At 46.4% G+C, this 23,532-nt stretch overlaps 1 protein-coding gene across 1 annotated transcript in view; it reads right to left on the bottom strand.

Moving 5' to 3' along the window:
- The window catches only part of PRICKLE2 (prickle planar cell polarity protein 2), a 202,258-nt gene extending 179,521 nt beyond the window's left edge, over positions 1-22,737 (bottom strand). The window contains exons 1-2 of the mRNA XM_084634184.1: positions 22,618-22,737; positions 22,035-22,120 (exon numbers count right to left, since the gene is read on the bottom strand). Of these exons, the coding sequence (XP_084490310.1) occupies positions 22,035-22,120; positions 22,618-22,659 (128 nt within the window). The 5' untranslated portion in view covers positions 22,660-22,737. The remainder of the gene's footprint in view (positions 1-22,034; positions 22,121-22,617) is intronic.
- Between the last annotated feature and the right edge of the window lie 795 nt (positions 22,738-23,532).

Here is a 23,532-nt window from a genome sequence, read left to right on the forward strand (position 1 = left end):
CAAAAATGCCCCGATATCTCTTATTCCCTCACTCCCAACTGATGCAATCTTCTGGGGAAAATGCACATGATAGCATTAGTCAGAAAATTAGAATTTTTTCCTGCAAAAAATTTAGATGAAAACCAAAAGAATCATTTTTTGTCCAAACTTTCTATGGAAAATTTAAATTTTTGGTGAAAATTCAAAACCCCAAAATATTTCAGTATAGAAATGCCACCACAGTGCCCCATGGAAGTTGTAGTTTGGGTGCCTTGTGGTCCCATTCTTTTCTATAGGATGGGGCTCAGAGATTAGACCTCTCCCGATGCACCATAGTCCCCCACTTGGACAGGGGAGGTGGTACATCATGGGAATCTCTGACCACAGTGCACCATGAGAGATACAGTCCAGGCAAGGAGTCTGGCCTAAGGTTGCCAACCCTCCAGGATTGTCCTGGAATCTCCAGGAATTAAAGAATAATCTTTAATTAAAGATGATGTCACATGATGAAATCTCCAGGAATCTGTCCAACCAAATACAAGAAAATACAACTCCCATGAGGCACTGTGGTGGAATATCCAAATCTAAATATTTCCAGAAAAAAAGTTTTGAGGGAAGTTTTTGACCAGCCCTAATTGCTTCTCCATTCCAATAGTCAAAAAGGGACCAGAGCAAGGGCATTCACATTACTAGACACCCTCTCGTCAGAGGCTAATATGAAACTGTACAAGGTCTAGGGCAGAGGTGGGAAAACTCCGGCCCGCGGGACAGTCCTGCCCAGCCCCTGAACTCCTGGCCGGGGAAGCTAGCCCCCAGCCCCTCCCCTGCTGTCTCCCTTCCCCGCAACCACACCGCCACACGGGCAGTGGGGCTGGTTCCAGCAGGGCAGCAGGGCTGAGAGCTCCTGCTGCTCTGAGCAGCATGGTAAGTTTGCCCACCCCTGGTCTAGGGGCAGCTCCCTCATAGAAACCCCAGCTACTGGAGTTGATGAAGGCTGCCCCATTGCCTTACAGACAGGGGTCTACATACTCTCATCTTGTAGTCTGGAATGGTCACTGTGACAGAGTGGGATGTGTCTGGGTCAAATTGTGAACTCCGTGTTGTATTGTAACCTCCATTTTGTGTTACATGCTGAACGCACGTCTAACCTGGCCCAACGCAATGTTATCACTCCGTGTATTTCAGTCAGCAGCCTTACTCCAAAGAGGTGTTTGACACCTTGTGGAAGGACTCTCCTGGGGAAGCCATCACAGAGCAGATCTGAAGCCATCAACTTTGTGGCTGCTAAACTGCTGGCCCAACCCCCTGGAACAATGGACTCTCTGTAAAGGAGCCTAGAGCGGGGAAGGGACAAACATGGCACATGGCAAAAGAAGACAGAGACTGTATTCAAGGGTGAGTGCTTCTCTGTGGAGTGGGGTCTGACCATCGCCACAGGGAAGCAGGGAAGGAGAGGGAGGGTGGGGTGGGGAGGATCTGTTCAGTCTGAAACACTGACAAGACTTTGGACCCACAGACATTGTCAGATCAGACTTCTGTTAGTTTTCAAAGATCTGTAACTCTCAAGTGCTTTTAAAAGTTAAATGACTATGTGTAAGGGGACTGTTGCCCCCTTACTAACATTCAGTGGGGATGTTTTAGTTGCTAGCTCCCAGTACTAAAAGGGAAAGGGTCTATGGGAAACCAGGACCCTGAGACTGATAGTCCCCAGGAACAATGGGGAGAGGCCAGTGCTCCAGGTCAGCCTGAATGACAGGGCGGGCAGGCTAATCAGAGAGTCAGGAGGCCAGGGAGGTCCCGTCCTCTGTGTGAGCTGGATTTGCCTGGGTCAGACAGAGTGGGGCCGAGCTAAGGAGAAAGCAGGGGCCCGAGCTAAGCCGGGGAGCAGAGCTGGGCTAGATCCAGAGGGACAAGAAAAGCAGCCCAGAGAGAGCAGACCCTGTCCTGGGAGCAGAGCTGCAGCCCCAAAGCCAGAGGCACAGCCCAGCGAGAGCAGACTTGCCCTGGGAGCAGAGCTGCAGCAACCAGAGCCAGAGGGGCCAGAAAAGCAGCCCAGGAAGCAGGTCAGTGCTGGGAGCAGAGTCACAGAAGCAGCCTGCAGAGCAGACTTGCCCTGGGAGCAGAGCTGCAGCAACCAGAGCCAGAGGGGCCAGAAAAGCAGCCCAGGAAGCAGGTCAATGCTGGGAGCAGAGTCACAGAAGCAGCCGGCAGAGCAGACCTGCCCTGGGAGCAGAGCTGCAGCACCCAGAGCCAGAGGGGCCAAAGAAGCAGCCCCGGGAGCTGGAGGCAGAGCAGCAGAGACAGAGCGGTGCAGCTGGGACTGGAGCCGTCTGGAGCTGGGTGCGGTGAGCAGCTGAGGAGACCGAGGGGGACCCTGGGCAGCGGGCCCCGCACAGGGAGACGCCTCAGCCAAGGGGCTCTGCAGGCCAGGCTTGGATCGTAACCCCGACAGGGCGGGGGCGACACTGGGCAGAAGGGTCCTACCCCTTCGAGCCTGAGAGCGTGAGGCCACCACCAGAGCGAGTGTCCAACCCCCAGCATCCCTGCAGCACAGCCAGGGCCTGAGAAGGGGCCTGGGACTTACAAGAAACAGACTGTGAACTGCCCTGACACTCCAGAGACACTGTTTGTGGTGTTCCCTGCCACCGAGCGGGGTGATGTGTTTCCTTTAACCTTTCCCATTTCCCCTTATTCTTTTTAAAATTAATTGTTGATGAAATAACTTGCATTTGCTTTAACTTGTATGTAATGGTCAGTGGGTCAGAGAAGTGCCCAGTGCAGAGAGAGTACCCCGGAGTGGGGGCACCCTAGCCCCTGTCCTAGGTGACCACAGCAGGGTTGGGGGTTGAGCCCCCCAGGAATCCTGGGCCCAGCCTTGTTGGGTTTATGAGGACTCTGCCAGACAGGGGAGTGGAAGGGGAGTCCTCAAGGGCAGGGAAGCCACTGGGTAAAGGAAGTGGGAGCGAGGACTCAGATCCTTTCGCTAGCCCACTTCACCAGGGTAGTGCAGAAGCCAGGAAAGTTCCCCACAAGAGAGGGACTATTCCCCTGCTTACATATGGTTAAGAAATTCCTTTGCTAAGCCTGTATCCCTTGCTTTCCTGACACACTGTTCCTAAAGGAGTTAAACTAGAAGCCAGAATGCCCACATCCTTGTTGGAGCTTTAGGGTTGTATATGTAAGCAACTGAGGGCCTCGGAAGGTCTGACAACTGGTTTCAGGATCTAGGGCAGCTGGATTGCAGAGCCACATCCCAAGGAAGGATGTCAGACAGAAGGCCTGAGCCTGGAAACGTGCCCTGTGGATCCAGAGCTAGAAACAAGCTAGACTCAGCCCAGACCCAGTTAGTTTACAACCACATGGGACCCAGCGATTGGGTCTACTTACAACAGATGGGGACCCTACAGAATGGCACTGGGCCAGGGTGTCATAGTCACACCATGGAAAAGTAGAATTTCCCATCAAATGCAGAATGACAGTTCCACATAATTATCATCATCATCTCACCAGCAGCAAGCAGGATGAACTGTCAAACTGCCCTGCTGAAGCAGAAGTTGAATTTCTCCCTTCCCCCGCAAATCTCAAAAAAAGCTTGGTCCAGCTGTGTTTACCCCCCGCCCCCCCCGTGGAGCAGCAATGACTGACGGTGCCTTAATATTTGTGCCAGCGTACACTGAGATGACAGGGAAAGATGATGACAAGTGAAGACCCCTCCTCCAACCCCACCAAGTTCTCTAGTCTGACTAGTTTATGCATGATTCTCTCCACACATCGATCTTCTGCACAGCGGCCCACGTGTGGAATTACCAGCACGAAGGCTGTCCCTGCAATGGCCAAGGTACAAACTGAACAGTGGTTTGTGAAACAGCAGATGGAAGGAGGAAAGAGCAGACCCGTTTGCTTGTCATTGAGGCAATATATATTTACAGAGACTGTAAGCTCCTTGCAGCAGGGGCTGTCTGTTCTGTGTGTCCACAGCACCTAGCACAAGGGGTTCTGAGCTATGGTTGGGCCCTTTAGGTGCTACCAGAATACAAATAAATTATAAATAATAATAATAATAATATATGTTTTTGGGGTTGGGAGGGAGTGAAAGGATTTGTATTTCTGCCCTGTATGGAATAATATTAATTTTACGAATCATTAATGGAATCTTCCCCTCCTCCTCACCTGGCTAACGGTGATACCAAAACATAAGTGCCTGTTCCCCTCCCCATAATGTTCATGCCCAGAGCTGGGCTAAGTATTTTTTATTTTTGCAAACAATTGCCCTTTTTCCAGTGCCAGGATTGTCCATGAACGACCTGTCTAACTCTAGCTCTAATTCCCACTTGCACCAATGGTTTCCAATTCATTATGAGGATTGATTTAAAAGCTTCATTTCCAGCACTAGATTTGCTTTTCACTTCAAGTTTCCTCCATGCAGCAGTACACACGGGACCCCTCCTCTGAATAGGTCCCAGAGAAACATTCCCTGTTTCGATTTCCTGATAAAACTTTCAACAGAATGTCTATTTTCAACGAAACACGTTAATGGCATTTTCACATTTTTTTCTTTAAATCAAGATTCTCCATCCTTGCCGAAGGGTGAACGTTCCGTCTCTTTTGCCCACCCTGGGTGACTGTCAGCTCTCCAGGGACTGTGTTACTCTGTATTTGTACAGCTCCTAGCACAATAGGGCCCTGTTCTTGGGTGGGCTCTAAGCACCACAGTAATACACAATAATAATTACAGTAGTTACAAACACCAGAGTTACAAACTAACCAGTCAATCACACACCTCATTTGGAACCGGAATTGCACAATCAGGCAGCAGCAGAGACCAAAAAGAAAAGCAAATACAGTATATTACTGTGTTAAATGGAAACGACTAAAAAAAAAAGGGGGGGCAGCATTTTTCTTCTACATAATAAAGTTTCAAAGCTGTACTTTAAGTCAATGTTCAGCTGTAAACTTTTGAAAGAACTACCATCATGAGTTGTTGAATTATGAACATTTCAGAGTTCCGAACAATCTCCATTCCTGAGATGTTTGTAACTCTGAGGTTCTACTGTATAGTACGTCCTCGCTGTACCAGAAACACAACATCTTTCTAAAATAGTATCAGAAAAGAACAGAGAAAGATAGCAAAAGGGAATGAGGTACTGGGAGCCAGCTCTCTTTTCTTTCTTGAGCAATTAGCATCCAACGTACAATGTCCTCTGCACCCTTTGAGTGCTCACAGGAGTCAGACGATAGCTATGAAACTTCATTTCTTCTAACAGATCCTCCTACAAAAGGTTTTCTGGCCAGCTAAAGAGAATTAGTCACCACATCTTGGTTCCCCAACCCCCAAGCTGTGCGAAAACATTCCAGTACACTTGAAGGAATGGCAGACTTGAGGTGCTCATCAGCCAAGGGGCACAGCAAATATTCTCGGCCCTTTGCATGGTTACAATGTGCACAAGACACCAAGGATACTCACTGTTCTGTTTGCAGAGTACACAGTTAAAATAAAGGAGCCAGGAACCAAACAAGACACATTCAGAAGGTTTCCTATGGTTACTGCTGCCATGGAAATCATTTTCATCAGTATGGTCTCAGAAATATCTGGCTACAGAACTAGAAAACATGCTCCTGTCCCGGTTAAAAAATAAAAAAGGGACCTACAAGAAGAAATGGAAAATAAAGAAAAATATGCTTGAAGCTTGAGTCTGGTCTACACTGAGGGTTTTAGCCACCAGCATAATTGCACTGATGCAAGCCCGTAACACAGACATGACAAACACCACCACAACGCAATGGGCACTGGGCAACTTCTCCTGGTTCCTATCCAGGGGTGACCTAAAGTGGTACAAATCACATCTGTGCAGATTTGTGCTAATTCAGCTACCCCAGGGCTAAAATGCCTACTGTGGAAAAGGCTTTAGAAATGAACTTGTAAGTTTTTTTGAGACCTTGGCAGCTCTGGGTAATTGGGTGCAACTCCCAATAGCGAATGAAGAGGCTGAATTTGTTCCTGTGGGTAAGACCAACAGCCCTTTGTAAACCTGTTAGCCACAGTGGCTAATGCAACTGCAATTCACTAACTACACACGATTTGCTCAAAACTCTAATATTCTCACTCCCCAACTTGCTAGGGGCTTCCCTTTTTTCACTCATGAATTCCAGCAGGTTGGTGACAAGAAATAGGAGGAGGAAAGGTGGTGGTGGTGGGGTGGGTAGCTAATTGCTCGCAGCTGTGACCAGACAGCTCCAATTTAGTATGCCAGAAGCTGCAACCGGCTGGAAAGCGTGCTGCGGCGAGTGGTTAGCATGCTGGTTAGGTGGAGTTTCATCCCTTCTCTAGGGCATAGCAAAGTGCCCCAGGAGCTTCCCTTGCAGATATAGAGGCAGAGGGACTCATCTATCTACAGGCTTCCCACCCCACCTCCACAGAGGGACTTCAGTAATTATATTTATATAGCTTCCTTATCTCCAAGAGCAGCCATTACGTCTTTTATCATTATAGCAGCAGCTACAAGGGCAACTGGTACCGAATGAAATATTTGCCGTGATGACTGAGTGCGAAGCATCACCCTCCTTAGTTGTAATAATAATAATAGCGATTCTGAGCACTTCAAGCACCAAGCTTTGGAGTCAGATCACTGCGGAGCATAAGAACCATACATAGAGGAAGAAATAGCCAGGCTCTTTCTGCTTAATGCAAGAGCACACTGTGATTTTTGCAGATCCAGCCTAACTTCCGCAGTTACTGCTCTCTTAGGCCCCGATCCTGGTTGGTGCTCAATTTTAATGGACCTCTCTGTGCCTAGACAGAGCATCACTGACTTCAGTGAAACTCCATGTAGGTGCACAGCTCTGTGAGAATGAGGGCTTGGAGTCCAAATTTACACAATGTCCTCAGCTCCCTTTGAAGATAGGGATTGGACCGTCATCGGAGGTGGTCGGCGCCTTGCAGAATCTGGCTGTATGCAGTGGAGCATCCCGTGGAGCATGGATGGGAGTACAAGTGAACAACAAAGTGAGTGATTTCCAGCTGAGAGATCATTTCCCTTACACGGCTCTAAACGAGGATCAGCTCCACTGAAACTAATGGAAGACTAGATTGGTGTAAAAAAGGTACAATAGACCCATAAACAGCCACAGCATTTTAAGGCACATGCAGTGTACACCTAGACATACCAAAACTTAATTGGAAAGTCTGTCTATGTAGCAACAGCCATGCCTGTATGGCTTACCCAGAAATTTGTTTTCTTTATAATCAGACAAATTACAAATAGCATTTCGAATTCCTTAAATATTAGCTAATGACCACAAATCAGCGTCATGTCGGGTGCACTGCTTACAGAACCTTCACCCCTGATTTCCTGTGTGATAACTGCCTGGTTATTCATGGCAGAAAAATTAAATGTACAGTTGAAATTCATAAACAAGCTATTATGAGACCATCAGGCAAAAATCTGAGTTGATGCTATCTGCCGATACTTAAGCTTTTCCATGTACTTAGAGGACCAAGATTTCTATAAGGAGATTGTGGTCAATTAGAATGTAATAGATTATTAAAACAGTGATTCACTGATACAATCATTAATGGATTACAAAACTGAAAGAATGGGGAAAGATTTTTAAAGATAAACAGTAGAATAGGGAAGAGAATCTCTGGAAAGAAGTGAGAACAATTATCTGTAATGGGGAACAAATCAAAGACAAGAGCCTGACTTCCGCTGATGGAGCTCAGCAAAGATACTGCACTAGTTTACAGCAAGATCTGGCTGCAGAAATGTTTATGTCTTAAGAAAACGAATCCCGACTCTGTATGAAAGGCTGCACAGTGAAATACTGGCCAGGAAAAAAGTGATCTTTTTTAGACTAGCACATTTCGGTTTTTAAAGTCCCTTCTCTCTGAGACTATAAGCCCTCTATTGAAGGTGTAGGAGTTTCTCTTAAAGCATAAATGCCCATTCGTGCTATAATCCCCACCCATGGTGGAGATAATGATACTAATACTGAGCCCTTTTGATTGGGCCTTACGCATTAGAGCACTGCACAAAAACATTCATTAGCTCCCTCAACGTCTCGCAGAGAAATATTACTATCCCCATTTTACTGGGTGGGGAAACAGATATATAGGGCAGCATTGTAGCTTTCCCAGCTTTAGCCATGCTCCAGGGGTTCCCAGAAGTATTCTCCCTGCAGGACCTGAGAAGTAGAAAGTAGGAAGGGGGAAACCAAGTGAGAACACCTGGGAGGACACTCTTGAAAGGGTCCAATGTACACTCCCTCCCACAATGGTCCCAGAGCCCCTCCCCACCAGCCACAACCCAACCCAGCTAACAGGCTCCCGTTTGGGCTCACAAAGCACAAGGTATGGGATTCTTGAAGTGAGCTGTAGCTCACGAAAGCTTATGCTCAAATAAATTGGTTAGTCTCTAAGGTGCCACAAGTACTCCTTTTCTTTTTGCGAATACAGACTAACACGGCTGTTACTCTGAAACTTGGAGGCTGACAGTGAGTCAAGTAGAATTAGAATCCATGAGTTCCCTGCTCCCAGTCCTGTGCTGATTCCATTAGACCACAGGGCTTCCCAGGATAGGTCTACGCCGCAAATGAAGTCTGACTGCAGCGTGGGTAGGCATATCCCCTGCTAGCTTTCATCTAGATAGCATGGGCAACAATAGCAGAGAAGACAAGACAGTGAGGAACCTGGAGCAGGCCAAAAACCCAAGTACTTACGGTCCCCAGAGGGTTTGGAATGGGGCAGCTAGCATGCACCAAAGCCTGCATGGGCCACATCCTCACCACCACTGCTACCCACGCCAACTGGACGAAAGCTGGCTCGATCATGCACTGCAATCATAGAATCATAGAATATCAGGGTTGGAAGGGACCTCAGGAGGTCATCTAGTCCAACCCCCTGTTCAAAGCAGGACCAACACCAACTAAATCATCCCAGCCAGGACTTTGTCAAGCCTGACCTTAAAAACTTCTAAGGAAGGAGATTCTACCACCTCCCTAGGTAACGCATTCCAGTGTTTCACCACCCTCCTAGTGAAAAAGTTTTTCCTAATATCCAACGTAAACCTCCCCCACTGCAACTTGAGACCATTACTCCTTGTCCTGTCTTCTTCTACCACTGACAATAGTCTAGAACCATCCTCTCTGGAACCACCTCTCAGGTAGTTGAAAGCAGCTATCAAATCCCCCCTCATTCTTCTCTTCCGCAGACTAAACAATCCCAGTTCCCTCAGTCTCTCCTCATAAGTCATGTGTTCCAGACCCCTAATCATTTTTGTTGCCCTTCGCTGGACTCTCTCCAATTTATCCACATCCTTCTTGTAGTGTGGGGCCCAAAACTGGACACAGTACTCCAGATGAGGCCTCACCAATGTCGAATAGAGGGGAACGATCACGTCCCTCGATCTGCTCGCTATGCCCCTACTTATACATCCCAAAATGCCATTGGCCTTCTTGGCAACAAGGGCACACTGCTGACTCATATCCAGCTTCTCGTCCACTGTCACCCCTAGGTCCTTTTCCGCAGAACTGCTGCCTAGCCATTCGGTCCCTAGTCTGTAGCTGTGCATTGGGTTCTTCCGTCCTAAGTGCAGGACTCTGCACTTATCCTTATTGAACCTCATCAGATTTCTTTTGGCCCAATCCTCCAATTTGTCTAGGTCCCTCTGTATCCTATCCCTGCCCTCCAGTGTATCTACCACTCCTCCCAGTTTAGTATCATCCGCAAATTTGCTGAGAGTGCAATCCACACCATCCTCCAGATCATTTATGAAGACATTGAACAAAACCGGCCCCAGGACCGACCCCTGGGGCACTCCACTTGACACCGGCTGCCAACTAGACATGGAGCCATTGATCACTACCCGTTGAGCCCGACAATCTAGCCAGCTTTCTACCCACCTTATAGTGCATTCATCCAGCCCACACTTCTTTAACTTGCTGACAAGAATACTGTGGGAGACCGTGTCAAAAGCTTTGCTAAAGTCAAGAAACAATACATCCACTGCTTTCCCTTCATCCACAGAACCAGTAATTTCATCATAGAAGGCGATTAGATTAGTCAGGCATGACTTTGTGCCTCAGGGTGTGTCTACACCACAAAGGCAATCACACCCGCCTTTGTGGTGTAGACACACCCTGAGGCACAAAGTCGATTTACGGAATAAGAAAATTTAAATAAACAATTAAAAAAACCACAACGTACTCACCTATAGATGGCAATAAACCACAGTTGCACTACCATGAGCCACAAAGCCAAATGACAACTGCAACAATCAAGCCCTTAAGCTGGTGTAATTAAGGCCAACTAAAAGCCTCACAAAATGTGTACGCCTTACCAGTTTAAGGACAACCACACCAGGACTCTGTCAGAATACTAGAGGAAGTTATTAATTATTATAGCATTACAGACAATTACCTAGAGACTTATTGTGCTTGGCACTGTATGTGTGTGTACACCCACCCACACGTGCAAAGATGTGGTTCCTTTCCCAAAGAGCTTGCAAAGTGAAGAGAAAACAGTGGGAGAAAGGAAGTATTATTATCCCCATTCTCCAGATGGGAAATTGAAGCATCATAGAAGAGATCTGGAATTTAATCCAGACCACCCCACTACCAGCCCTGTGGCTTAACCGCAAGATCATCCTTCTTTTATGGAAGAATGTGCCACACTGAAGGACCTTCAAGTCTAAGGAAAAAGACCTTATCCTGGAAAATTCACTCCTAGGAATTGGCAGCAAGAACACCTGAGACAATCTCAACTGCTTCTACTAGCCAGGAGAGAATCAGGATCCAACTCTGCTCTGAGTGACACCAGTTTTACACCAGCCACATCCCATCTCTTGTGACCTCACAGGAATAATTCCCAATTTACAGCAGCATAAGTCGGAGGAGAATCAAATCTTCAATCTCTTATATCAGAGGCCTTCAAACATCTTTGCAACATGGACCATATCTTAATACAGAGAAAAGTTGTCTCGTGGATATCTCCCACTGACAATGCCACAGACACCCTCTCCTTCCTATTTGTTATCCCATAATGTCCTGGTGGCAACTAAAGCCATTATTTCCAGTGAAAAGTAATACGGGGGAAATACTGTACGTATTTTTAGTTGACTTTGTCACAATGTGGCACCTAGAAACAAAAAATTGCCAGCATCATGTGGGCTGACAGCTCTCCAGGGCTCTCCACGGAGTGCTGGGAGGGCCACCAGTGGACCACAGTCTGAGAAACACTGTTTCAGTAAATCACATCCTTTAGACGTCTTTGTACACCCTTTTAATTTTTAGCTGTGTTTCTCTTCTCTGTACCTAGGTATTTTTCTCACCAACCCACTAGTATTACTCTGAATCTTTTCATTGGGGGGGGATCTTGAATTGCTAGTTTAAAAAACACTCTGCTATCCTAGAGCAGTGGTTCTCAAACTGTGGGGCGCGACCCCATTTTAATGGGGTTGCCAGGGCTGGCTTAGACTTGCTGAGGCCCAGGGCCAAAGCCAAAGCCCAAGCCTGAGGGCTTCAGTCCTGGGCATTGAGGCGAAGGTTATAAGCCTCTTGCCTGGGGCTGAAGCCCTTGGGCTTCAGCATTGGCCCCCCCGCCTGGGGCAATGGGGCTTTGCCCCTGCCCCCACCCCCACCCGGGGTGGCAGGGCTTGGGTGGGCTCAGGCTTTGGTCCCCCTTCCTGTGGTGCTGTAGTAATTTGTTGTCAGAAGAGGGTTGCAGTGCAATGAAGTTTGAGAACCGCTATCCTAGAGGAATAGCTCCCTTGACAAAACACCTCTCTTGTCAACAGGCTACAAATGTCGCTGTACGAAACCTTCCAGAAAAGGATCAGCTGTGAAAACCATCAAACCATAAGAATATGAACCGTTAAATAAATAGGGTCAGCTACAGCCAATGTTCAAGTGATCTGAATGAAGGGCTATTCGATCACACAAATATTTGGTCAGTGATGGCTGAACTAACTTCCACCATCCAGGATGGCTCTCTGCTTCTGAAACATTGGATGCTTCTCAAGAGATTGCTCCCACTGAGGGTACTCAGCCCCTTCCATGATTAATCTTTCATCTCTCATTGAGCCATGGGGCACGTGAAGTGCTGATGATAAATACGAGGCCCAGGCCCTGTCAGGAAATAAATGGTAGCAGGTAGCCAACTAAACATTGTTACTATGCAAATCAGAAACCTGACTTGAAAATTAGAACAATATCTGCAACAGAGCTACAGAAGGGAACTTTGCTACAGAGCACTGGGACTTCACCAAAGACTTCTTATGAGGAAATATGTGAGATGCCTTCAAATCCATCTACCAGCTGAATACCCTCAACAAGTGCACAATAAAATATTGTAGAATTCAGATCAAACTTTGATCAAAGCAACCACCCTCCCCAAACAAAATTCTCCCACTTCACAAGTTCGTCAACTGCTGCTGATCAGTTCTTTTCATACCAAGCATTACTTAGTTTATATGCACCTAGGACAAAACAGCCCTGATTCCTGATTGTGGATTCTAAGCAATACAAATTAATATCACACTAAGGGGTAAAACATGTCTTCTCAATTACTCGTAGGAGGCAATGCCTACTCAGCACAGCAAGAACCCTTCATCTTCAGGGGGTAGAAGAAATAAGAAAACTGACTGCCTTCCCTCCAGCCCCCTTGAGAACTTGGTCCAGCAGGCAGACTATCTGAAGCATCAACATCGTTGCTGCAGGAGAACCGCATGAAACAAAATGTAATTGCCACCATTTTTTCCTCCTGGCACCCCAGAAAGGAGAGAGGCCAGGAGTCAAGGCTATGAGATCCTTGGGGAAAAGGTGCAATATTGAAAAACAAGCCATGCTAACAGGCAGAGCCACTGAAACCTCATCCAGTTCCACAAAGGCCTTATGAGAAGGTAGGCACTGATTTATACCTGGTAATCAAAGAATTATTTAATAGTCAGAGATTCTTGTTCTTGGCATCCAGAAATTTGCACACTGCACAGTACTAAGAGTAAGTCTTCTCCAGACATGGAATTCCAGGTGATGTCTTTCGCAATAACGGGCCCCAATTTTTCCAGTGCAGATTTTAGGCAATTTGCCAGAGATGGGGATTTTCATCTCAAAAATTCAAGTCCAAATTACCACCAATCAAATGGACTTGTGCAAAGGTCTAAATGGAAAGTAAAGAACTTTACGAAGAAAACTTTTGACAGTGGGGGTGATTTGTATAAACTTTACTGGTTTACTGAAGTACACCTCTGGAGAATGGCTTTTCTCCAGCTCAGCAGTTAATGGAAAGAAGGATCCAATCTAATTCACCAACTTCCTGAAATCTCATCACAATGAAGCCGTCCGGAAGACGAAAGAAAATCAGAAGTGGAAGCAGAAAGACTGTTTTGACAAAAGAGCCCATGACCTTCCATCTCTTAATCATCTACAGAAGGGAGCTTTGCTACAGAGCACTGGGACGTCACCAAAGGTAGGTTCTTATGAGGAAATATGTGAGATGCCTTCAAATCCATCTACTCCTCAACAACCCAGGAGATAGATTATGCCTCAGGAATCACACCTCTCTTACTTCCCTACCTCACAGGGTGCTGTAAGGACACACACATTAAAAATTGTGAGGTGCACAGCGGCCCATGTAAGTACCATAGAGAGATCAATCATATTAACACTGTTTTTTCCGATGAAAACTTACAGAGAGAAGTCATAAAATAATAAATTAGGTCCCAATACTACAAACACGTCTACACATGCTTAACCTAACACATGTAAGTAAATGGGACCATTGAACTCACATGCTTAAAGTTACATGCGTGCACAAGTATCTTGCTAAATCAGCGTTTTTGTCTGTATTGCTCAAGAGCACCACAATTTAGTTTCTAGTTTGTGTCTCAGAACAGAAGGCTGAAGAACAACTTCAGCTTTGGCAAGAAAGTTATTTTCCCCTTTTTAGGGCTTAGCAGTTGATAGATCAGTTTTACAATAACTGAAGACAAAAGTATGTTAAAAGTAAATGTTTTTCTTAGAAGCATTTTATAGTGTTCAATAAAAATACATTAATTTAGATTTGATCAGTCATTTGAGTTGAACACGACTACTACTGTATGTCAGGTTTTGAAGTGGTAGCCATGTTAGTCTGTATCAGCAAAAATAACGAGGAGTCCTTACGGCACCTTAGAGGTAGATTTGTTAGTCTCTAAGGTGTCACAAGGACTCCTCCTTATGTTTATTGTATGTCAGGGCATTAGTTTTCTTCCAGGGCTTTATAATACATACACACAGTTAAAAAAGAAACAAACAAATATAAATTCTCACAGGTATGTGGAGATAAAATTAACCCCAATGGGGCAATTTAAGTCCTGGCGTAAAGTCAATGGGCTAAAGTAGCAATTCCAATGTATCCATAGTATGTCTACACTGCAATTAGACACTTGTGGCTGGCCAATGCCAGCTGACTCAAGCTTATGGGACTCTGGCTATGAGACTGTTTAATTGCAGTGAAGACTTCTGGGCTTGGGTTGCAGCCTGAGTTCTGGGAGCCTCCCACCTTGCAGAGTCCGAGAGCCTGGGCTTCCAAGGCATTTAACGGTGTAGAGCAAGAACATGCAGAAATTAATGCTGATAGACTCAACATTAACTGCAGAGGATATATCATCACGTAGAACAGCGTTCCATGAGATAGACCCTTTTTTACTCACTCCTATAGAACCCCCGAACACATGACAAGTCCAAGGAATGGCTTCTGGAGATGAGAATGGAAGGGTATTCACGGTCATTAGGTTCAATATTCTTCTCACCGGTACAGTTTTGTCTATTTCAGCAACCCACCACAAAAACTGAATAAGATAACATGGCCTTGAGTTACTGAAATGGAAGTGATACGAACAGAAGCTCATACAGGATAAGATTGTGTAAGGTATGCTCATGGTCTCCAAACTAAAAGCCGTAGAAATAAAAATGCAAGGATGTGTAGAATATCTGAATTCTAAAGGAGACAGAGATGCAAAGCATGTTATTCATGAAAGGAAACAATTGCAAGCAGTGTAAAAAGGCTGAAAACATATGGAAGCAATAATCTGTATTTTCTTTCTCTTTTTTTTCTTTTTGAAACCAGAGACAAATGCTTCAGAATTCACGGTTATTCATTCATGTGCTACACTGAAAACATTGTTGTTTCTGCCCTGTGGAAGCTGCACCAGTAATCAAACTGAAGACCAAAAGCCGGCCAGGGAAGTGTACATTTCCAGGGAAGAATGTGACTCCAATATATGCAGATTTGGGTTATGCACAAATATACAATTACTAGTTATTTTATTAATTATTAATGGTATGTTAGTCCCTAGGACAGTGGTTCTCAATCAGGGGTACATGTAGCCCGGGGTACACGGGTACATCACCTCATCTCGATATTTGCCTAGTTTTACAACAGGCTACATTAAAAAACACTAGCGAAGTCAGTACAAACTAAAAATGCATACGACGACTTGTTTATACTGCTCAATATGCTGTACAATATTTCTATTCCAATTGATTTATTTTATAATTATATGGTAAAAATGAGAACTACGCAATTTTTCAGTACTCATGTGCTGTGACACTTCTGTATCTTTATGTCTGATTTTGTAAACAAGTAGCTTTTTAGTGAGGTGAAACTTGGGTACACAAGACAAATCAGATGCCTGAAAGGGGTACAGTTGTCTGGAAAGGTTTAGAGCCACTGCCCTAGAGGACTCAGCTGAGATCAAGGAAAAGGCACTGTACAAACACACAGTAAGAGACAGTTCCTACCCACAAAGAATTTACCATCCAAGTAAAGCAGACAAAGGTTGGGCCTGTCACACACAGAGCCTAGGTGATTTCCCTGAGATCACACAGCAACTAGGTGTCTTGACTCCCAATCCAGTACTCTGTCCACTAAATCATGCCACCTTTATATAAATCTAGGGTCCTCTTTTCTTGAGGCATTGTACGCTTTATAAGCACAGTGAATGCTTTCAACAGTTCTCTCCACAGGATTTCATTCATTAATGTTAAATATTACCAAACTGAGAAACAAATGGTTTCCCTTCTTTTAAAGATTCTGCTTTATAGTGTCTTTTTAAGTACTGGGCAATGCTTGTTACATAAACATAAGCCAAAGTTATAGAGACTGTAAAATAGTTTAACAGGCTCCTTGAGGAGAAGCGGAACTCTTGACCATCAAACTATGACTTAGGGGGGAAAATGTCACCACATGTTACAGGGACAAGAATTCAATAAACAACACAAATGTGATTTCACAGTGGCAGTCAAAAACTAAAAGCATTAGCATCATTTTTATGGCACATTTATTACTACTATTTAAAGCTCTTGCAAATGAAAAGCATAACTATGGCAACAAAGATTTTCTGCAAGAGTTTGGCTAATTTTAAAAATACTATCTATCTTAGGGTTTTATACTGCCACCTGTCAGCACGGTGTCTGGGCGCCTTCCATGTAAAATCAATAGCAACAGCGAAGTCTCTAGTGGACTTAATGGAGTCTCTGGCACTTCTCCATTTAAGAACATAGGAGTGGTCATACTGGATTAGACCAATGGTCCATCTAGCCCAGTATCCTGTTTTATGACAGTGGCCAGTGCCAGATGCTTCAAAAGCAATGAACAAAACAGGACAATTCTGTTTGGTCATCCCCTGTCATCCACTCCCAGATTCTGACAGTCAGAGGCTTAGGGACACCCAGAGCATGGGATTGTGTCCCTGACCATCTTGGCTAGTAGTCACTGATGGACCTCTCCTCCATGAACTTATCTAGTTATTTTTGAACCCAGTTATAATTTGGCCTTCACAACATCTCCTGGCAACGAGTTCCATAGGTTGACAGCGCGTTGTGTGAAGTATTTCCCTATGTTTATTTTAAAGCTGTTGCTTATTAATTTTGTTGGATGACCCCTAGTTTGAAAGTAAATGACAGTTTAAAGAGGTAAATAACACTTGCCTATTCTCTTTCAATCATGATTTTATAGACCTCTATCGAATCGCCTCTTTTGTCTCTTTTCCAATCTGAACAGTCCCAGTCTTTGAATCTCTCCTAATATGAAAGCTGTTTCATAACCCTAAACATTTTTGTCTCCCTTTTCTGTACCAGTACTAATATCTCTTTTTTGAGATGCGGGTGACCAGAACTGCACGCAGGAGTCAAGGTGTGAACATACCATGGATTTATACAGAGGCATTATGATATTTTCTGTCTTATTATCTATCCCTTTTCTAATGGTTTCCTAACATTCTGTTGGTTTATTTGACTGCCAATGCACACTGAGTGGATGTTTTCAGAGAACTATCCATAATGATGCCAAGATCTCTGTCTTGACGGGTAACAACTAAATTAGATCCCATCAGTTCTTTACTGGATCAGGCCTATGGTAAGATGAATATGCATGGAGAAATTATGAGGTTAAAACTCTGCTTGGAATAGGGGTTTTTTGTGGGGGGGGGGGAAGACTGGGTGGGGGGGCTGGAAATAAAAGGGGTGTTTGAATTGTGAGGGTCACTGATGGTGAAAAGACTCTCTGAAAGGGGAAACATCTAAACAATACAGGGCTGTAGATGATACACCAAAATCAGGCAACGTGTGGCAGTATGCGTGATTGTATTCAACAGTATATTTTAAAAGCGGTAGGAAAAGCAATTTCAAGTATAACTTTCTCCAATGTCCATGTGAAAGGACTATCAAAAACTTCAGGGTGGCAAAAGCAGCATGATCCCTTGTCCTGATTGGTACCCATTTGTCAACTTTAAGGTTTGCATATTCATACTAATTGTATTAGGAATAGGGGATAAATTCCCTTCCCTTTTCTCTCCTCTGACCACCTCTTTTGCAGGCTTTTCTTCAGCCAGACATTATGCACAAGACACTTCTAATGGCTATTCATTCACTCAACTCCAGAGACAGCTTTATTTAATGCAAAGCTTGTTAACAAGTTGAATGGCAAGTAGTTTAATGTAATGCAGATCTGATTAGGAAACAGCAACCAGAATCCTAAGGAGTTGGAGATTTTATTGAATAAGATTTCACTTTCTCACACAACGCCACCTTTCAAGTACCAGCCTATATTAAATACTGAATGAGTAATCTGTTGTTCACATTACTGGTAATTTTCAGGAACATGGCCCTACACAAATATTTGTCTTTTTATATCTTTAGTACACAGTCTACTGTAATTAAAAAAATCATGTTATTAAAGTAAAAAGTCACTTTGCTGTTCAAGACCACTGAGAAATTGCAGGTTACAGTAGCTACTGTTTGATAGTCATGTCTTTGGAGGACTGCAGTGCAGAATTGATGTCTAGTGATGACTAAATTCAGTCTTGATTCTTTTAAATAAAATAGTCTATTTTTCTTGTGGCACCTTCGAGACTGACAAATTTATTTGAGCATAAGTCTCTAAGGTGCCACAAGTCCTCCTTTTCTTTTTGCGGATGCAGACTAACACGGCTGCAACTCTGAAACCTGTTTTTCTTCTCTTTTTGCGAAATCATTGCAAACTGAAAATTTAAATTCTCAATTTACGTGGGGGATCAGTGACGCACAAACTTCCATGGGCTTCATATGGGTATTGTGCATATATAAGGACCCAAATTTAAAGAATATGTTGCATATGATTTATTCTAACTTGGATCCATTGAAATACATATTAAAAATGCTGGCACATTAACAGAGAAAATCCACAAGCTTCCATGAATGTGACATTGTAATGTAAAGATACCATTACAACAATTCATTCATCATGATAAATCAAGATTTTTTTGAAAACCCCTTTCCTTTTTAATTATTATTTCACTTCCTTTAAATTAGAATGGCGGTCTTATTCGGAAGGCAGAAATAGTTTGGAAGAATAGGATTTATTTATGAATGGTTTCCTTCAAACAGGAAACATGCATATGCTTCCAAGAATGATCATTTCAATCAATAATCAAAATCAAACCCATACCTGAAAAAAGTGACTTTCCAATTAATGTAAAAGCATAAAAATCTCTGAGATCTGACAAGACACAACTTTGCTTGCTTGTTAACATGGACATATAGATCATGCCCCAAACTGCAGTTAATTAGAAAACACACAATTCCACATAATTATCTATAAAACACAAAGCTTGCCTCAGCAACTGGGATGAATTCCACTTTCAGCGTCTGCATGCTTATAACTTCCTCTCTCCCTGATCTATGCTGTAAATTCCCATCTCTGAAGCCCAAGTCCAATTTACATTTATCAGCAAAAGTACACTGTTAAAGGATTACAAAAAGGCTTACGAACCTCTAGTGGTTAATTGATATGGGCTTGTATCCTTAATCCGTACATCCCCTTGAAAACTATTGTTTCTTTCAATTTCACCCAGCAGTTTAATATGTTCATGAACATCCCCAGTACTAGTTAAATATACTTTTTTCCATATTCAGCAGATCTATTCTCCCGTGAGTGTGTGACCTACAAAAGTAACTGTTATTAATATTTGCCTACTTATAAGTCCTAGGCACTAATGGGAGAACAGACCTCTAAAAGTAAAATTGAATGTATGTCCACTGTATATATTTATTTAAGTAGGCAAATTAGCTGGCTTCATTTTACTTGATTATAGATTCATACATTTAGGCAATTCAAAATAATTATATGGGAGCTGGTACAGTCACCAGTATAACAAAACAGCTAAAAGAGGTTCTAACTTATGCACATGGGCTATTAACATAAGAATATAAAAACGCCCAGACTGGGTCAGACCAAAGGTCCATCTAGCCCAGTCTCCTGTCTTCCGGCAGTGGCCAATGCCAAGTGCCCCAGAGGGAATGAACAGAACAGGTAATCATCAAGTGATGTCACCCATTCCCAGCTTCTGGCAAACAGAGGCCAGGGACACCATCCTGGCTAATAGCCATTGATGGACCTATGCGCCGTGTACTCATCAGGTTCTTTTTTGACCTTGAACTTATCTAGTTCTTCTTATTCCAGCAGCCAGGGACAGCCAGAGTGCGCAGTACAATTGCCACACACCCCATGTCCTTGGGAACATCCCTGCACTGGCTGGAATAGAGGCAATGCGGAAGCTCCAATGTGAAACAAGGTAGCCAACTGCCTTGCATTGCTAGAGCATTAGAAAGCAGCTGGAGCAGGAGTCAGAATCTGGCCCACTGATTTCAATGGATTTACTCCTGACATTCACTGGTGAAAGAGAGATCAGAATCAGGCCTTCCGTTAGGATGCAGGAGATAACTCCCTCCACTGATATGGCAGCCTTTCCTTTAGAGCCAACACCATCTCACTCCCAGTCTGCCAGAAACCCTCCGTCAGGCTTGGAAATTTTGAGAGAGGGCGGCTGCTGCCATGTTAGTGCAAGCTGATGGCAAACCATTCATCCACCGAGATGAGTGCAATTCCATTGGTGGTGGCAAACAGCATCACCAGGTTGTGACATTAGGGAAAAAATGGCCTGCCAAGATGTTGAGAAGTAGCTGCAGATTTTTACATAATGAAAACCAAACCTGGACCCCGCACAGCGATTTGTGATGGTTAGAGATGGTAACCTTGAGAGGTGCCTCCATCTTCATGTAACATATTTATAAGGTCTCCCTGCCTCTTTCTGACATTTTGAAGCACCTTGCAAGCTTCTGGGACAATACCAAGTACCACAAACCTGAGATCTGAAGATGCCTTTGACAGCTAACAAAAGCCTGTATAACCCCTGGAAAAAGATGCACGGGGTGACTGTACAAATATATTATGACACAAATGTGGCGGATGCAGAGTATGGGAAAAGCAGCAGGACACGGCAGCTGCCTCAAGAGAACAAGAGCAAGTGCTGGGCACACTGCTTCCGTCAAAGGTTGGGGCGTGCAGCCAGGAGAGCAGTCACCATGGGAAAAGGCTGCCCGTAGCCCTCAAACCTGCTGTACGGGACAGACACTGGGTCGTGGGGCATAATTGCTCATTTGTACATTGAGAAACGCCCAGTAAGGGGCAGGCTGGAGTGGAAGAGAGGAAATATCCTGCCTGATGTTTAGTATCCTGCCTCAGTTTGGACCCAGATTTGCCTCCGTCCTACCCAGATCTTGCAGCTTTCACTATTGTCAGTAGGATATAAACACAGGATTAAACTGAGGATATAGAATCACAGAATCATAGTGGAAGGGACTTTCAGGGGTCATCTAGTCCAGTCCCCTGCACTCAGGGCAGGACTAAGTATTATTTAGACCACCTCTGACAGGTGTATGTCTAACCTGCTCTTAAAAATCTCCAATGATGGAGATTCCACAACCTTCCTAGACAATTTATTCCAGGCATCGTTCATGCCAAATAAATTAACCCAGCTACTTCCAGCATCATGTCGTTCATGTCCCTCATTTTGAGTCTGCTGTTCCCTCTGATGAGGGACACCCAACTGTCAGGGGGATGGCAGAAGCCACAAAGATGAGTTGGGCATGTAGTAAGCAGTGGCAGCTGAGCGGGCAATTCAGAAACAAGCAGCCAGGGACCATCATTCTAGCACAAGATGGGGGAGGAAAGAAGTGCTTAGAAATGTTGGCGTTCCTCTTGCTCTGGGTGTAGGATGGATTTCAGTGCTTTACAATCCCAATGCCTAATATCACAAATCCACCTGTGCCCCAGGGAGGGAAGCAACTTGCTTATGAAGAAGACCAATCCGCCAAACATGACAGGCAAGGGAGCTAGGGTCACAATTCAACATTCACAGCTGATTTATATAAATTAAAAAAAAAAAACCCACGGTGACATTTTCAAACTGGAGATGAACTGTAAAAGTTCTGAAGCACTGTCTCAGTGAAAGGAGAATGAAACCCCAGCCACAGGACACTGAGCTAAGCATGGCTGTTCAAACATGGGAAAGGAAGCTCCCAGGGCCACAAGCCTCACTGAATTGCGCACCCGCTGCTGCAGCTCCTCTTTGAGCCTTCAGGTGGGAAAAAAAAGTGAGGAAATTCACCCACACAAATCACCCCCTTTTGCACCCCTGCAGTGAACTTTGCGGCCTGCCGTTGTTTCAGTTAACCAGGAAACTAAAAGATTCAGGGGTTCCTACCTCCATTTATGCAAGGCAAACCCCGGGCACTGGTCACCACATGCGTTGCAAGGCTGTCCTCTCTCCGGCTCGCCCAAGGCAGTCAGCTTTAAAAAAACAACACCACCAAACAAGAAAGCAAAGCAACGTGTTTCCCCCTCCAACCCTAAACCCGAGTCTTTCCACCCCACCTCCCCCCGCTGCTGGCCAGGGCTCCGATCGGAGCGCTTTGCTCCCACCCAGGTGACGCGAAAGCAGGTGGGTTTGGGAGGTGCCCCGGCGAAACGAACGGGCCAGGCGGCGCCTCCGGGCGGCTCGCCCCGGACAAAGGCGAGCGAGCCCCGCTGGACGCGGCTCTGGGTCCGTGCCGGGGAGCCTCCTTCTGCGGCACCTGCAGCGCGCGTAGCGGGGGCGGACTCCGGGCAGCGGCCGGGATCCGGAGGGGCGGCCCGGGCTCGCCGCAGCCCGCACCGCGCCGGGGCCAGGGAGGGCGGCTGCCCCGGGGCCAGCGCGGGGCGCTCCCCGCCAGCAGGTGCCGGACCCCGAGCCCTGGCTGCAGCGGAGCCCGGGGAGCCGGCCGGGGGCGCGGGCAGGGCGCACTCACCGATCTGCCGGAGAGCCGCTTCCGAGAGCCCGGGCCGAACATGGCAGCGCCCGGCGCTGCGGCTCCCCGCCGCCCGTGTGCGAGAGATCGCGGCCGGCACAGCCCTGCGCCCGCAGCCCGGCGAGCCAGCGCCCCGCCTGCCTCCCACTCGTTCCCCGGCTCCCTCCCCGCCTCCCCGGGCTCCTAGCCCGGCCCGCCCCGCCTCTGGCCTGCCCCTCGTCCGCTCCCGCCCTGCCCCTGCCCCTGCCCCCTTTCCGCTGCCCCCGCCCCGTCCTGCCCCTCGTCCGCTCCCTGCCTGCCCCCTTCCACTGCCCCTTTCCACTCCCTCCTGCCCCTCGCCTGCCCCCTTTCCGCTGCCCCCGCCCCGTCCTGCCCCTCGTCCGCTCCCTGCCTGCCCCCTTCCACTGCCCCTTTCCACTCCCTCCTGCCCCTCGTCCGCTCCCGCCCTGCCCCTGCCCCTGCCCCCTTTCCGCTGCCCCCGCCCCGTCCTGCCCCTCGTCCGCTCCCTGCCTGCCCCCTTCCACTGCCCCTTTCCACTCCCTCCTGCCCCTCGTCCGCTCCCGCCCTGCCCCTGCCCCTGGCCTGCCCCCTTTCCGCTGCCCCCGCCCCGTCCTGCCCCTCGTCCGCTCCCTGCCTGCCCCCTTCCACTGCCCCTCGCCTGCCCCTGCCTGCCCCCTTCCACTGCCCCTCGCCTGCCCCTCGTCCGCTCCCTGCCACTGCCCCTCACCTACCCCTACCCGCTCCCTCCTTCCACTGCCCCTCACCTGTCCCTGCCCACTCCCTCCTGCACCTGCCCTGCCTCTTCTCCGCTCCCTCCCTACCCCCTTCCACTACCCCTCCCCGCTCCCCCAGCTCCCTGTCCTGACCGCTTCCCGCTCCCTCCTGCACCTGCCCCGCCCCCTCCCCTTCCTCTTC

Source organism: Lepidochelys olivacea (genome assembly GCF_965140295.1).
Source record: "Lepidochelys olivacea isolate rLepOli2 genome assembly, chromosome: 7".
Classification (NCBI taxonomy): Eukaryota; Metazoa; Chordata; order Testudines; family Cheloniidae; genus Lepidochelys; species Lepidochelys olivacea.